Source organism: Psammomys obesus, unplaced genomic scaffold (assembly GCF_907164565.1).
Source record: "Psammomys obesus unplaced genomic scaffold, mPsaObe1.curated_primary_1811, whole genome shotgun sequence".
NCBI classification, from domain to species: domain Eukaryota; kingdom Metazoa; phylum Chordata; class Mammalia; order Rodentia; family Muridae; genus Psammomys; species Psammomys obesus.
Genome location: NW_026587032.1, coordinates 683,370 through 698,369, shown reverse-complemented (window position 1 = coordinate 698,369; position 15,000 = coordinate 683,370). Strand labels below are relative to the sequence as shown.

General features: G+C 45.1%; 2 protein-coding genes across 2 annotated transcripts in view; one reads left to right on the top strand and one right to left on the bottom strand.

Annotated features, from left to right (window-relative positions):
* Positions 1 to 11,651, bottom strand: part of Cdkl3 (cyclin dependent kinase like 3) — a 31,249-nt gene extending 19,598 nt beyond the window's left edge. Inside the window, exons 1-2 of the mRNA XM_055602862.1 lie at positions 10,910 to 11,651; positions 4,140 to 4,334 (exon numbers count right to left, since the gene is read on the bottom strand). Coding sequence (XP_055458837.1) covers positions 4,140 to 4,334; positions 10,910 to 11,074 — 360 coding nt within the window. The 5' untranslated portion in view covers positions 11,075 to 11,651. The remainder of the gene's footprint in view (positions 1 to 4,139; positions 4,335 to 10,909) is intronic.
* A 1,596-nt stretch (positions 11,652 to 13,247) lies between these two features.
* Positions 13,248 to 15,000, top strand: part of Ube2b (ubiquitin conjugating enzyme E2 B) — a 19,009-nt gene continuing 17,256 nt past the window's right edge. The window contains exon 1 of the mRNA XM_055602772.1: positions 13,248 to 14,932. The gene's annotated coding sequence lies outside the window, so the exon portion shown is untranslated. The remainder of the gene's footprint in view (positions 14,933 to 15,000) is intronic.

The following is a 15,000-nucleotide window of genomic DNA, read 5'->3' as shown; positions in this document are numbered from 1 at the left end:
TTTCAGCTTGGTCTCATCTTGTTTATCTTTGCTTTATAGATGTGCTTTGTGTTCATCTCACATACAAAACAAGCGAACAAACAAAATACCACCTTTGTCCCACCAGTGTCAGGGAGCTGTTTTCCGCATCGTGTACCCTGTCCACAATGTAGCCAAGGTTGATGCTGAATTTCTGATCCTCCTGCTTCTGCCTCCCAAGTGCTGGGATTTTAGGGGTGTGCCACGCGACCACATTCACACTTGATCTGCAGATCAAGCCCAGCCACATTCACACTTGATCTGCAGATCAAGCCCAGAGCTGCAGGCAAATATTCTACCAACTAAGCCACATTGCCCAGTTCATAAATTGCACCTGAAAATTCTGATTTCGGATTATTTGTTGCTAATGCATAGAAAAACGATAAGATTTGGGAATGTTCATTTTGTATCCTACAACAAGAAAATTTGCTGTGAGAATTCTCTATGTAAATGAACAAGTTATGTGTGAATAGACAGTGTACTTCACTTAAGTCAAAAATGCTGCCATGTCATCGCTACAATAGCTACAATAAAAGTGACGGTCACAGGGCTGGAACACAGCCCCACGGTGCAGGCTTCACCCAGCATGCAGGAGACCATGTGTCAGAGATCCAGCAACAAAACCCAAAAATGATAATGTCACTTTGGAAAACAACTTGGCAGCTTCTTTAAAACAGCAACCACCACCAAAATAAATAAAACAAAGCTTTATGACAGCAGGATTCATAAAGCCTAAACTAGAAGTAAGATAAATGTCCACCAGCCTGTGTATGCTGTATCAGCATCTGACAGAATGAAGGGCCAATGCATGTCCCGATGAAGCTGACTCCGGGAACTCTGTACAAAGCTGGAGAAAGCCATATGTAAGGCTGCTCACTGTATGATTTCATTTATAAGAAATTTCTCGAAAAGGCCTATCCATAAACACAAAGCAAGTTAGTTATTGACTGCCTGGAGCTTAGGGATGAGTCCAGAGAGAAATAGAAAACACTGATTTCTATAATTGTCTCATTATTTTAAATGTCCCATTTGTAACAAAAATTTAGGAGCAAAAAAAAAAAGCTCAGGAAACAGTACTCCGTAACTCAGTAGATAGGTTCCCAGCAAGCCAACGCTGTACTTTCTGAACAGCCTTTAAGTCAGCTTATTTATTCCTTTTGTTAGCGTATAGCGCAGGTGTAGAACAGTGGGTGTCAGGACATTCTTTTGTTTTCTGAGACAGGGTCTTACTTTGACGAGCTGGCTGTCCTGAAATTCACTACAAGGACCAGGTGGAGGTCTGCCTGCTGCTGCCTCCCAAACATGGGAGCTGAAGGTGAGAATCGCCACGTGTGGCCCGTGACACTGTGTTAAAATGGCGTTCCTTTATTTAGTGTGTGTGTGTGTGTGTGTGTGTGTGTGTGTGTGAGAGAGAGAGAGAGAGAGAGAGAGAGAGAGAGAGGAGAGGAGAGGACAGCAGAGTCATGTGCAGCAAGCATAGCTAGCCACTGAGACTTTTCTTTCTTTTTTTTTCCTTCAAGACAGGGTTTCTCTGTGTAACTGTGGCTGTCCTGGAACTCACTCGGTAGACCAGGCTGCCTTTGAACTCACAGAGTTCCACCTGTCTCTGCCTCCAGAGTGCTGAGATTAAAGGCGTGTGCCACCACCTCCCGGCTGACTTTTCTTTTAAAATGTTTATACACTTTATTTTGTGTGCGTGTGTGTGCATGCTGGAAAAAAAACAAAAACAAAAAACCTCCCATCCAGGGTAACTGTACGATCACGTCTGCTTCCTAGTCCCTAAAGCTGACTTCATTAATGCCACTCTGTGAGGTGCCCGCTCAGGTTGACTTCCACCTTACAGTGGCAGCCTGTGCACATGTCACTTGTCTAATGAATTCCTAGCTGCATTTCAAAACCAGATACGTTAGCTGTACCTCATCTTCAGACTCCTAGTTTGGCTCACACTCCATGCTGGCACAATTCATTACAGTTTCCTGGTACCTGGAGTGTGTGTGTGTGGGGGGGGAATCACCTTCCATCTAATGGCCTATTTGGTAGTAAAGTGAGTGAGGTGAGGTTTGTCATTTTACAGACAAGAAAGGGAAGCTTAAGGAGACTGAATCTTGCCAAGCATTGTGGGACACATCTTTAGTCCTTACACTCTGGAGGCAGAGGCAGGCAGATCTCTGTGAGTTTGAGGCCGGCCTGGTCTACAGAGTCAGTTCTCAGGCAGTCAGAACTATGTGAGAGACCCTGCCTCAAAGTAAACAAGCAAAACAAAGAATGTTACATCTCCAGGATGTCAGCTCTAGACCCACAAATCGTGTGAGTTTTCAGAGATAACTTGTGGTGAAAACAGTGATTTCAGAGACTGTACATGCCGCTTCATTCTGGGACAGGGTCTCATCATGCAGCCCTGGCTGGCCTGCCTTGGCCTGCTAAGTGCAAATGTGCATCTTAGGCCCAGCTCTCCGTGCTCCTGACGACCTCGTAACTGCCTCCTGTTGGATCTCGCTGGCAAGGGCATTACTACACTAATTCCAACTGCTATCAAAATAGTTTTCAAAGCCATGAAGTATGAGGCATTATTAGGAAGCCAAAGCAGGAGAAGCTATCTGAGAAACCCTGGGGTATCCAGTTGTACTGTTGTCAACTACTTAACAAAATGATCTCTGAAACGCAACCCAGTGGCTCACACTATGATTCTAGTACTCTGAAGGCTCCAGCAGAAGGATCTGGAACTTGAGACACATGCTGTGTTTGGGGTTAGCCTGGGATACCTACTAAGAACCTTGTCTCAAAAACAAACAAACAAACAAAAAAACATAATAAAGTAAAACAAGCCTAATGGTGGTAGCGATCAGCTTTAACCCCAGCAGGAGGCAGAGGCAGGTGGATTTCTGAGTTTGTGGCCAGCTTGGCCAGGACTTGTTCCAGGACAGCCAGGGCTACACAGAGAAATCCTGTCTCAAAAATCCAATAAATAAATAAATAGTAAAATAAAACAGTTTTTAAAGATTTTACTACTTTTTCCTAGAAATGTAATTTATCGCTATTTCCTGACTGTATGTACTTTTCCAGAAAGTACAGCCATCTGAAAAAATAAAGTGTCACAAAAAAACTGAGCTAGACTGGGCTTGGTGGCACACGCCTTTAATCCCCGCATCCCGGCATCAAAGCAGGAAGGACTCCATGAATTAAAGGCCAGCCTGCTCTACACAGCAGGTTTCAGGACAGCCAGGACTAGACAGAGACATCACGTCTCAAAAAACTGCTGAGGTATGTTACTACTTAAATACTACTGATGTCAGAACTAGAAATCAGAACAGTTAGGCCTTTTTCTCCAGTTTTTTTACAGGCTGAGTGATGGGACACTTTGCTCTACCTTCTTCCCACTGACCTGCCATTCCCTGGCCAAACATCCACCTCCTGACCCCAAACTTCCCTTCATTTAAGGGAGCCTCCATGAAAGCACAGCTCTGATTTGCAAACTTTTCATGCATTTTCTCAGAGATGGTCCTCCGTTTACTGGTGATTCCTTTAAACCAAATCACTGATGCTACTTTCAGCATCTGCCTTTGGTTAGATACGAAGGATCCCCTGCAAAAAGGCTCACTGAAGGGTCTATCTCCGCTGCTGCTCCTGTCGGGGGTGGCCCAGAGATCTGTAGGCAACTGTCCAGCTGGAGGAAGTGGGGCACTGGGGCATGTCCTTAGGGGAATATACCTTGTCTGGGACCCTTTCTCTTTTTGGTCCCTTTTCTACCACGAGACTAGCCCACTGCCCTGTGCTCCTGCAGCCGTGATGCTCGAAGAGAATTATGGGCTGAAACCTCTAAAATCGTGAGGCAACACAAATAATCCCTCCCTTTAAGTTATCCTCACAGTAGTTTGGTCGCAGCTTATGGGAAACCGGTGGCGCCTCGGACTCAATCTACCTTATAGTTACAGTTACTTAGTACTCGATAAATGCTTTTGGGTTCTGCAAATAAACTGAAAGGCAAGACCCCCCCCCCTTCCTGTTTTCAGGATGTCTGTTAGTGTGCAGAGAAAATGTTAACAGCCTTCATAAAATCAGAACTATTCAAATGGCACTTGCGAGGCATACTGGCCCAGCCGGGCTCGTTCTGAGGCACTTACATTATTATTGTGCAGGTAGTCGATGGCGCGAAGGATCTGGAACAGGTACTTTCTCAGTCGCTTACTCTCTAGTCCGTGACAGTAATGCTGTAATTCATCTAAGACTGTGTGGTCAATAAACTCAAACACCAAATGAATTTTCTTTTTTTGTTTAAAAACATCAATCAGATTGACCAGGTTTTCGTGCCGAAATTGCTATTGACAAAAAGAAACAAGAGTTGTATGTAAAACTATTGCAAACAGTAATTCATGCAGACACCTATAAATTTTTTGAAAAGAAACGAAAACAGCTTCCTTCAGTTTTTGTGGAAAGATCTCAACTGATCTGGCATGTTCTCAATGTGTCAGCGTTACCGTTAAGTGATTTCTTGCTCTCTGTGGAAAAAGGTGAGACATGTTGCCATCTGATGGCTAATTAAAATAATTTAGACCTAATGTACCACAAAGCAATGAGAAATGTTTTGCTATATTTTAATTTGGTTTATACTTAACACATGAAATTTAAAAGGACTTTATGGCGGGGGGGATGGTGGCATGGGCCTTTACTCCTGGTAATTGGGAGGCAGAGGCAGGCCAATCTCTGTGAGTTCAATGCCAGCCTGGTCTACATAGGGAGTTCCAGGGACCCAGTCTCAAACAAACACACACACACACACACACACACACACAAACCAACTAAAATAAAATGGGCCCTGTTTCATGTTGCTTATTTTTGTAGTTGTTCTTATTTTGACTTTTAGAGACAAGTGTATTCCAGGCTACCTAGAACTCAACACCTTTCTATTTCAGCCTCTGGAAGGCCAAGTGCTGGGATTACAGATATAAGACACCACATTCAAACTGCAGTTGCTTTGTTTTCTGGAAACAGAACTTGGGATCACCTCATTATATTTAGCCTCTAAGGTCCTTGTGTTTTCAAATGAGCATGGACTTTTCCATTCTTCAGTCTGTGTGAGAGTGTTGGTCTGCATGTATACATGTGATTCATGTGCTTGCCTTGTCCCCACAGACACCAGCAGAGGGTGATGTCGCACCCCTGCAACTGGAGTTAAGGACGGTTGTGAACCACCACACCGGTGCTGGGAACCGAACCCAGGTCCTCTGCAAGAACAAGTGCTCTTAACCACTGAGCATCTCTCCAGTTCAAGCACAGACTTCAACATCATTAAGATGTGCTATAAATTTATACAACTTATTCCCTAGTTTTGGTCTTAAACTCTATATAGAATAAATCATAAGTTATAGAGGTCATTTATGAGTCCACTTGATGATCAAGAATATCAAAATGTTTAAGAAACCCTCAAACATGTGAAGTAATTTATAACCCTAGAAATGATATAAATATGCAAATATTTATGGTACTTTTATTCACTGTCTACTGTATAATTCTACTAAACAACAAAATACCCTTTTTCTCGGCTACTCGGGAAGCTGAAACAGGAAGATGAGTCTGAGGCCAGCCTAGGCAACACAATGAGACCCTCATTTCATATAAACAAAAATTAAATAAGCAATTTTCAAAACAAAAAATATTTTTGTACCGGTATCAACCATGGTCAAAAAAAATTTTAAGGAGCTGGAAAGATGGCTAATCACAGACAAGCCAGGTGCGGCAGTGGGCACCTGTACCTAGCACCGAGTGAGGTAGAGATGGGTGGACGGAGAGGGCGGCTCACTGCTCAGCCAGTCTGCTTAGTCATTGGGCTCCAGAGTCAGTGAGAGACCCTGGGTCAAAAACACAAGGTAGAGGGCCAGGAATCAGACGCCTGACCTCTGACCTCCAGGGACACATGCACGCCTAAACATACACATATACACTCCACACAAACACACACAAAATAAATGCTATTAAATATTTAAAAAGAATTTTAAAATGACAGAAAATTACTGTGTGTCAGCACAGGAAACAAATGAAGCTTAATATTTTATGTACCTTTTGTTTTTAAACCAATGATCCCCACTGCAATCAATTCTAAAATATTTAACCATTTTTAAATTAATGAAAATATTTATTAATTTGGATAAAAATGTATCTATTTTTAGTATTAGATTCACTAGCAAACTATAATATTTGTTGTTGTTGTTTTAGAGACAGGGTTTCCCTGTGTAATAGCCCTGGCTGTCCTGGACTCGCTTTGTAGAAAAGGCTGGCCTCGAACTCACTCACAGAAATCTACCTGCCTCTTCCTCCCTAGTGCTGGGATTAAAAAAGTGCACCACCACACCTGGCACAAACTATAATTTTTTAAGTTGCTCTTATTCTAGTTTTCTACTTCCCTGTGACAGAGACCAAAGTCCTTGAAACATGACTAGTAGAAAACTGTGCCAAAATACAATGCCAGATCCCTTCATCTTTGCTCTCAGTTTTGCTGTTTAGCAAAAAGCCCCAGTGCGGTGCTGAGGCAATGAAACACTGGCAACAGTGAAGAGACAGTGAGGGCTGCCGTGCTCTAGAACACCACATGAGTGGCCCGCCTAGGAAAACTGCTGGCTTTCCGTCCAGTCTTTGTTTTATTTTATATTTTATAGGTATATTTATTTTATGTGTGTGGAACTGGAGTTTAAGATGATTGTGAGCCACCATATGGGTGCTGGAAATCAAACCCAGCTTTTCTGCAAGATCAAGTGCTTTTAACAGCTGAGCCATCTCGCCAGCCCTCAGTCTATTTTACAGCAGTGGAGGCAGTGAGAAAGCAGTCAGAACAGCAGGAAGCCAGGTGGTGGCGCACACCTTCGATCCCAGCACCTGGGAGGCAGAGGCAGGTGAATGTTTGGGTTGGAGGCCAGCCTGGTCTACAGTGAGTTGCAGCATGGCAAGGATACCCAGGGAAACAGTAGGAAAGTTAATTTTATTTATTTATTTTAAGATTTACTTATTTGTGCCTGCAGGCCAGAAGAGGGCACCAGATCTCATCACTATAGATAGTTATGAGCCACCATGTGGTTGCTGGGAATTGAACTCAGGACCTCAGGAAGAGCAGCCAGTGCTCTTATCTCCCCAGCCCCAAGGGAAGTTAACTTTGAATGTATTTAATTATATTTTTTTTTCTATTACCAGACATGTCCATAGATATTCTAACTGCTCTATCAGTAATTTAATCAGATTCTAAAATGTAGTTAAAATTGAGTTATTTGGACAATCATTTTAGGTTAAGAATATTAACAAATACAAGGAATCTCTTATTAGATTATGTTAAATTGAAAAGTAGGGTGTGGTGGCACCTGCCTGTAATCCCAGGGCTCCAGGATCGGAGGCAGAAGAAGGAAGAGTTAGAAGCCAGCCTGGCCTACACAGAGTCCCAGGCTAGTCTGGACTACGAAGTAAAATTTTGTGTAGAAAGAAGGAAGGGGATGCCTGGAGAGATGAAGCAGTGATTAAGAGCACTGGCTGCTCTTCCAGAGGACTCTCAGATTTATTCACTATGTTATGTATATGAGTTTACTTTCATGTATATCCATACACCAGATGCATGCTTGATGTCCAGGGAAGTCAGAAGAGAAAATCAGATCCCACTCTAGGAACTGAACCCAGGTCCTCTGGAAAAGACATAAATGATCTTAACTGTGAGTCAACTCTCCAGCCCCCAGGGTTCTGGTCACTGAACCCACAGGCTCACAGTCATCTGGAAATCCATTTTCAGGGACTATGACACCCTCTTCTGGCCTCTTTGGGCACTGCATAAACACAGCACAAAGTCGTACATGCAGGCAAAACACCCATACACATAATGCAAAACTTTTTTAAGTCTAAAAAGGTTTTAAAGAAAGGCAGGGAGGGAAAGCAACTGGGCCAGCCCACAGGAAGTGAGAGTAGTTGAAAGTATCTTGCTAATGGCATCACATACCTATTAAAGGCATTCATTAGGCAGAGGTAGGCAGATCTCTCTCTGTAAGTTAGAGGTTGGTCTGTCCTATACACAAGTTCCAGGGCACCTAGCACTACATAGTGAGACCTGTCTTTAAAAACAAAACAAAAAAAAAAAAATGTTTTCATCTTCGTTTTCTTGTCACTATTGGTTACTTTTAAAAAAATTAAACAGGGGCTGAAGCTAGTGTAGAGTTGGTAGAGTACTGTCTAGCATGCATGAAACGCTGGGTTTGATCCCTGGCACCACATAAAACTGGGTGTGTGGATGGCTCAGAGGGTAAAGGCACTTGCTGTCAAGCCTGACGGGAGTTCAGTCCTTGAGAGCCTTCCAATTTCTGCAAGTTACCCTGTGTCCTCTACATGTGTGCTGTTGCTGTGTGTGTGTGCGTGCGTGTGCGCACACACACACACAGACACACACAGTGGTAAAATGGAATTTAAAAATGTAACGGAAACAAGCATGGTGTTGCATGCAACCTCAGCACTGGGGAGGGGTGGAGGCAGGGTGCTCAGATGTTCAAAGCCATTACCTCCTAATTTGATTTCTCATCTAAGGAGCACAAATTGCCTGACAGTGTTTCATTTCATCGGGCAGGGACTGGTGTCTCTCAAAGTACAAAATCATAGTATCTTTACTAACCTTTAATTTCCCTTCACACAGTCTAGAAAGAGAGCAGCTCTGACTGTCCACAGGTGCTAGCATGGTATTCTATTTAGAACCAAACCAGATTCATATTACCTAACACAGATAAAAAGAAAACAAAATATTTTGTACCAGATAAAGATGGGCAAGAATAGCTGTACTCTTCACCACATGAGACACCTAGACTCCACTCTCAAGGCAAGAAACCTCAGTGCACCTAGATAGAGTAAATAGAGCATTTGTATTTGGAGGCTTCTTTTTCAGCTTCAGTCTCTAGTTTTGGTCCCGGACTCCAAGGAGTGTTCACTCACTTCTCACCTCCTCAGTTCTTTGCCCAAGTAGACCTAGCACACCTGCAGGGTCCTGATCTCTCCTGATGCTGCTGCTATTTTAGAAGCCTAATAACCTCTAGTTAATATTCCTGTCACCTCCAAGTGACCAAAGTCATCTAAAACCGGGCTGGTTCTCAGCTTCCCATCCAGCTGCGGCATTCTCTGACTCCTGTCTATGCTTCTACACTCTCCCACGTCTCCTGCAATACAGCATTTTAACTCTACATCCATTCACACTGCTGAAATCTAAAAAAGGCCTCATGGTGTTAGCCCAATTTCCGAATTAAATGCTCATCAGACCCCCTTAGTTCTCAGTCTTCTAACGCATTCTACAGACCACTGCTAGATTAATACTTAACAGGGAATTTTTTACAATTAACTCAAATCTTGACTTTCCATCTCTCTTTTGTTTGTTTTTGTTTTTAAGAGACAGGGTTTCTGTATAGCCTTGGTCACTTTCCAGCTCTTAAGAAAATCAGGGTTGTGTTATTGAGATGGTGTCATGTATCCCAAGCTGGCTCGGAACTCAACACGTAGCAAAGGATGGTGATAGGACTGCATACACTAAATTTTATGTGGTGCTGGGGATCAAACCCAGGGCTTCAGGCATGCTTGCCAAGCACCCTAACTCTGCTTATAAAGTCTACTTCCAATTTACTGCACTAGTCACAGCTCTAATTCTATACAAGAAACCCACAGACAAGTATCTGATCTTTTCCTTTCTACTCTTGCTCTGTCCTGTTTTAGCCTTTCTGAGCTTAATGCTGCTCCTTTAATCTGGAGATAATCATTATTATCTCCATCCTACCCAAATGCTACACATCACTCAAGAACAAGTACATATCCTGTTTTCTATAAGCATCTTCGGAATTTAATATTGACCACTATGAAAACAAGCAAAAACCCCGTGTGGGTATGTGATTATGTGCACAAGCCTGCAGGTGCCCCTGAAAGCCAGAAGTGGGTGTGGGATGCCTGGGAGCTAGAGCTGCAGGCAGCTGTGAGCCTCCTGATATGGGGTGGAACTGATTCTGGTCCTCTACAAGGGCAGTAAGTGCTCTCAGCCACAGAGCCACCCGGCCCTCTGAACCACTGGCCCAGACGAGCCACTCCTGCCTGGTTATGTCATTAAGGAACATTTTTTTTTTTCCCTAGACAGGGTTTCTCCATATAACAGTCCTGACTCCCTCTGTAAACCAGGCTGGCCTTAAACTCATGGTGATTCCACCTGCCTCTGCTTCCCAAGTGTGCCAGCATGCTGGGCAAGGAACACTTTTTTACTTCTTTTTTTCCTGATTTACTATTTATACAGTGTTCTGTCTGCATGTATGCTTGCACGCTAGATGAGGGCACCAGATCTCACTATAGATGGTGGTGAGCCACCATGTGGTTGCTGGGAATTGAACTCAGGACCCCTGGAAGCTCAGCCGGTGCTCTTAACCTTTAAGCCATCTCTCCAGCCTCCTTTTCACTCCTTTCTAATCTTACCTTCTTCCACAATCCCTTGTACAAAGCAGATACCTTTATTGTTATACCTGAATAGTTTCGAATGATTTCACAATATTAGCATAATTATATCAAAGAATAAATCTTTGATAATCTTACATCATTAATTCTTTTATCAAAGCACACAAATCTGGTATCACTAAAAAAGTACAGACAATGAGGGCGTCTCTATGACAGGTCTTAGTTTATCTGTTAATGGAAATATTCTTTCATACACTTAATTTTTACTCCATAACAATTTCTCTTTTGACTTAACATCATCAAGGCAAAAGACGATGGGTGTTGTAATACAGATCTGTAAATCTCAGCACTGAAAGAAATAAGAGTTCCATGCTAGACTGGGCATCACAGCAAGATGGGTCTCAATGGGAAAAAATATAAAAAATATATGTATGTATAATAAAAGGCAAAAGAAGCAAACCTTTAGAAACTTTATTTCTCTCATTGCAATTTTGTTGACAGATTTTTCTGGTTTCTCATAGAATATCTTAATGGCCACTATCCGCCCAGTATCCTTATGTTTGCATTTCATGACCGTTCCGTAACTTCCCTCTCCCACTTTTCCAAGGGTTTCATACATCTCCATTTTGAAGCCTGGCTTCTACTTCACAGAAATAAAGAAAGAAAATGTTAAACGTTCACGCTTTCGATCATTCAGGCTGGATAATGCATAGCGTCGATAACCCGATACTTTTGGACATAAGAACAAAAACTAGGAGTGCTGTCTACAGCAGAGCAGAGCTTGTTCGTGGGAACTCTTAGGTTGTCTGAGACGCTCCAACGTCTCCAGGTTTCACCAGGACAGGATGCCCTGCATTAATCTAGCATTTTGTGTAGACTGAGAGGTTAAAAGGGAAGTCTGATATGCCTTCAGCTCAGGAATCCTTTTGGAATACGGGATTTGGAAATTTAGATTTCAGAAACCAGCAACGACAATGAAAGCCAAGATTTTAAACAGTCCCTCCACCAAACACTGCGGGTGCCTCGTTACAGGACACGGTGCACCGAGCGTGGGGACCCGCCCCTGCAGTCCCACCCTCTCCCCAGACCCGCAGTGAGCAGCCCCCACCCGAGCCGAGCGTCCCGCCGTGCTGTCGACCTCGTCCTGAGAGCCGCCGCCGCCTCAGCCCATCCTGCAGTCCCGCCGGCCCGGCTCCGTGAGGTCCCAGCCGGCCACGGGACAGCGCGCCTCCGCCCTGGCTGACCTGGCCGGCTCCCGGCAAGCCAGCCGCGTGCCCTAGCAACAGCGCGGGGGCGGGGCCGGCCGCGTTCGGACCACAGTACGCAAGACTGGAAATGGCTGGGGTCCCGACCCGGAAGGGAAAGGGACAAGAAGCGGAAGCTAGGTGCGGCGGGAACGAGGACGCAGCAGGCCCCGCGTGCTTGCAGGGGGTGGTGGTGGGAGGGGCGTTTTCCTTGCTCCTTGAACGCCCTCGAGGGCGCGTCCGGCCGGGAAGAGAGCGTTTTGTGGCCTGGTTGACTGCTGGTCACTTGCTTGTGTTCGGCCCCCAAGAGGCTGACTGTCACAAGCCTAAGGAAGGCTTGTGTGGTGGCTCCAGCGCTACATTAATATTCCACACAGCCGATACATTAATATTCCACACAGCCGATACCGACCTCAAAGTCGACACTGATCCTTACACTGGAGACAAAGTGGCTCGTGGGCAGAGGTTATAGCTCAGGGGTAGGCTCAGCATCCACCACTCCCCTGGCTTCTAGCACCAATTTCTGTACACGATCTCGGTATTCCTTCGTGATTTTCCAACCACTAGTAATTTTTTGTTTGAGACAAGGTCTACTTTGTAGCTCTGGTTGTCCTGGGACCCACCATGTAGACTAGGCTGGCACTCCCAAGAGATCTTGCCGCCTGCTTAGAGCGCTGTGTTTAAAGGTGTGCGCCACCATGTACAGCCATAGCAGTTTTAAAAGTGTTCTCGCTACATGTGAAACGCAAAACTTTTTAACCCCCCCCACCACCACCACCGGACACCTCAGAATGTACATTTAAATATCGTGCAGAGCTTTTCAAAGGCCTCCACTTCCAGAGACCCGGATTTAACTGTGGTAGCAAAACGAGGTCAACGAGATGGCTCAGTAGAAAAAGGCTACAAAGCCTTAAGACTTTGAGTTCAATCTCTTGGGCCTACACAGTGGAAAGCGAGAGGCAGCTCCACCAAGTTGTCCTCTGACCGATACACACAAATGACTGTGCACAAGTGTGCTCAGTAGTGTAAAAAAAGAGAAACTAGTTTGCTTTAAAAAAGAAAAAAAAAGTTTTTAAGTGTCTCAAATTTGACTACTCTGCTGGAGCATGAGAGGAAGAAGGGGTAGGTACTTGGTTTGGGCTTTTGTCTCTAAATGTCATGGCTAAGTCTTACACTGCTGTACATTTAATTAATATTTGTTATGGACTAAATATTTGCAAGGAGCAAAGCATGAATCAGACTGAGTCCCTACCATCATTTAATTCACCAATCCCAGCAATCAGGAGCCACGTGAGATTGAGGCCAGTCTACATAGTAAGTTCCAGGCCAGCTACACATAACCTGTTTTTTTTTTAAATTACAGTTCGAAGATGGCCGTTGTAGGTTTTCCACAAGCCTCCTGACCATGAAATTGTAAGCACGTTCAATTTGTCAAAAACATTTCATTGTGGAGAAGTCAAAACTATCCCGTCCATTTTTGAAAAGTTACAAATTGCTACAGATAAGCGACAGAATGAGAGTTTAAAAAAAAAATACAGACTTTCTTTAGCATTTCACAGCATTTAATCGCATGTTTGTCTTCTTAACTAACCATGTGAAAGATTAGGATCCGTATGACCAATAGGGGGAAAAGGCAGGGCAAGGCACTTGTTACCTATTCCAGCTACTCAAAGAGGAGTCGAAGCCAGCCAGGGAATTTAAATAGACTGTTTTGTCCAGAGACACGGTGTCTCCGTGTGACTCAAGATAACGTGGACTTGCACCCACCTAGTGCTGGGTTGCAGTTGTGCAAAACATCCCTCTCAGTAAAATCTTACAGGGCTAAGTAAGGCCCTGGGGTTCTAGGGCATACTTCAAAAAGGAGGGGGGGAAAAGGTAAGAACATTTAACTTTTAGTCACATAGTGAGCAAGCAGCGTCGCCTACCTAACAATCCCCAAGCTTCCTTTTTTTTTTTTTTTTATGGGGGGAGGGGGAAGACCCTCAGGCTGCCCAGGGTGGTGAGGCTAGCCTTACACTCCGGATCCTTTCCACTTTCTGAATGGTGGAATTAGCAGAATGCACAAAGACATCGGGCTCTCCAGATGATTTTAAGTCAAGAGAATTCAGTTTGTAGAAAGGACAGATAAGAGAAGTAGGAAACGTTAGCCCTTCCTGGTTTCATGGCAGTGGATTTCCACGTCCTTCCCCCTTCTAGAGCTGAAGAACTCCACATGTACTGAACTGTTCGGTCCCTCGGACTAACAAATCCTCACAACAGGAGCTTGAAGCTGAGGCTAGCTGGAATTCTGTGACTTCGAAAAGGAGCCTGTAGGGCCAACGCTTCTGAACCTGCTGCGCATCACCCTCTCACACACACACACACAACCGGGCACTTCCGGTCCATCTGGACCTTCGCTGCGATTGCACAAAGCTTTAATGAGTTATCTTAGACGCGAGATGTAACTCCTACCACCCATGTCTGCACGATCTCTCCCCCGAGCTGAGTCATTTTTGTAGGTTTCTCTGACAACCAGCAGCCCGTTGATATGCTCTCAAATCACACCCCCACATTTCTTGAGAAATACAGCTATGCCCTACCGCAGGCAAACTCACATATTCCAATTTTCTTAGCTCTATGCGGTCTGCAAGGCTTGGGCAACCTACTCCACTCTCTTAAGTATGGAAACCCTATTAGCAGGTACAGGCTATTGGCCCAAACGCCCTCGGGCCCACCTCATTTGCTCCCGCCTCAGAAGTCAAAACTGTTTATTATAACGCTACGCGACCCTTTCAGTACCTGCGCCACGCACCACCGTGGCTAAGCCACCTGAAACCACCGGATAAATTAAGTCCAGATTTTTCTGGTTCCGTTTTACAGACTTAGGACGCAAAGCGGCCCCCTCCACACGTCTCCTCAGGCAGGGTCCCTACACTTGGGAGCGAAAGCACAACGTCCAACCAGAGGTGTCAACCCTTGAAGCCCCACGACCTGCTCCGTGAGATCCGACGCCGGGAGCCAGGCGCCGCCGTCACGTGACCTCCGCTCGCGGCGTCACAGGGACACGTGGTTCTAGATACTTCGCTCCCTCCCCCTCGGGGGTGGATTGTTGACAACGCCGCCGGCGGTCATGTGACCTGACGTCAGTCCCCCACCACCACCACCACCACCTCCTCTCTCCCGAAATCTCAGGCTCCGGATGCGCCCGTCTCCGCCCGTGCGGCCGAACCCGAAACCAGCGACAGGGGGAGAGAGGCAAGGTAGCGTGCGGGCCCCGGCGTCCCGGGGCGCGCCGCGGCCGCGGGCCCGCGGCCCGGAAGGCGGCCTC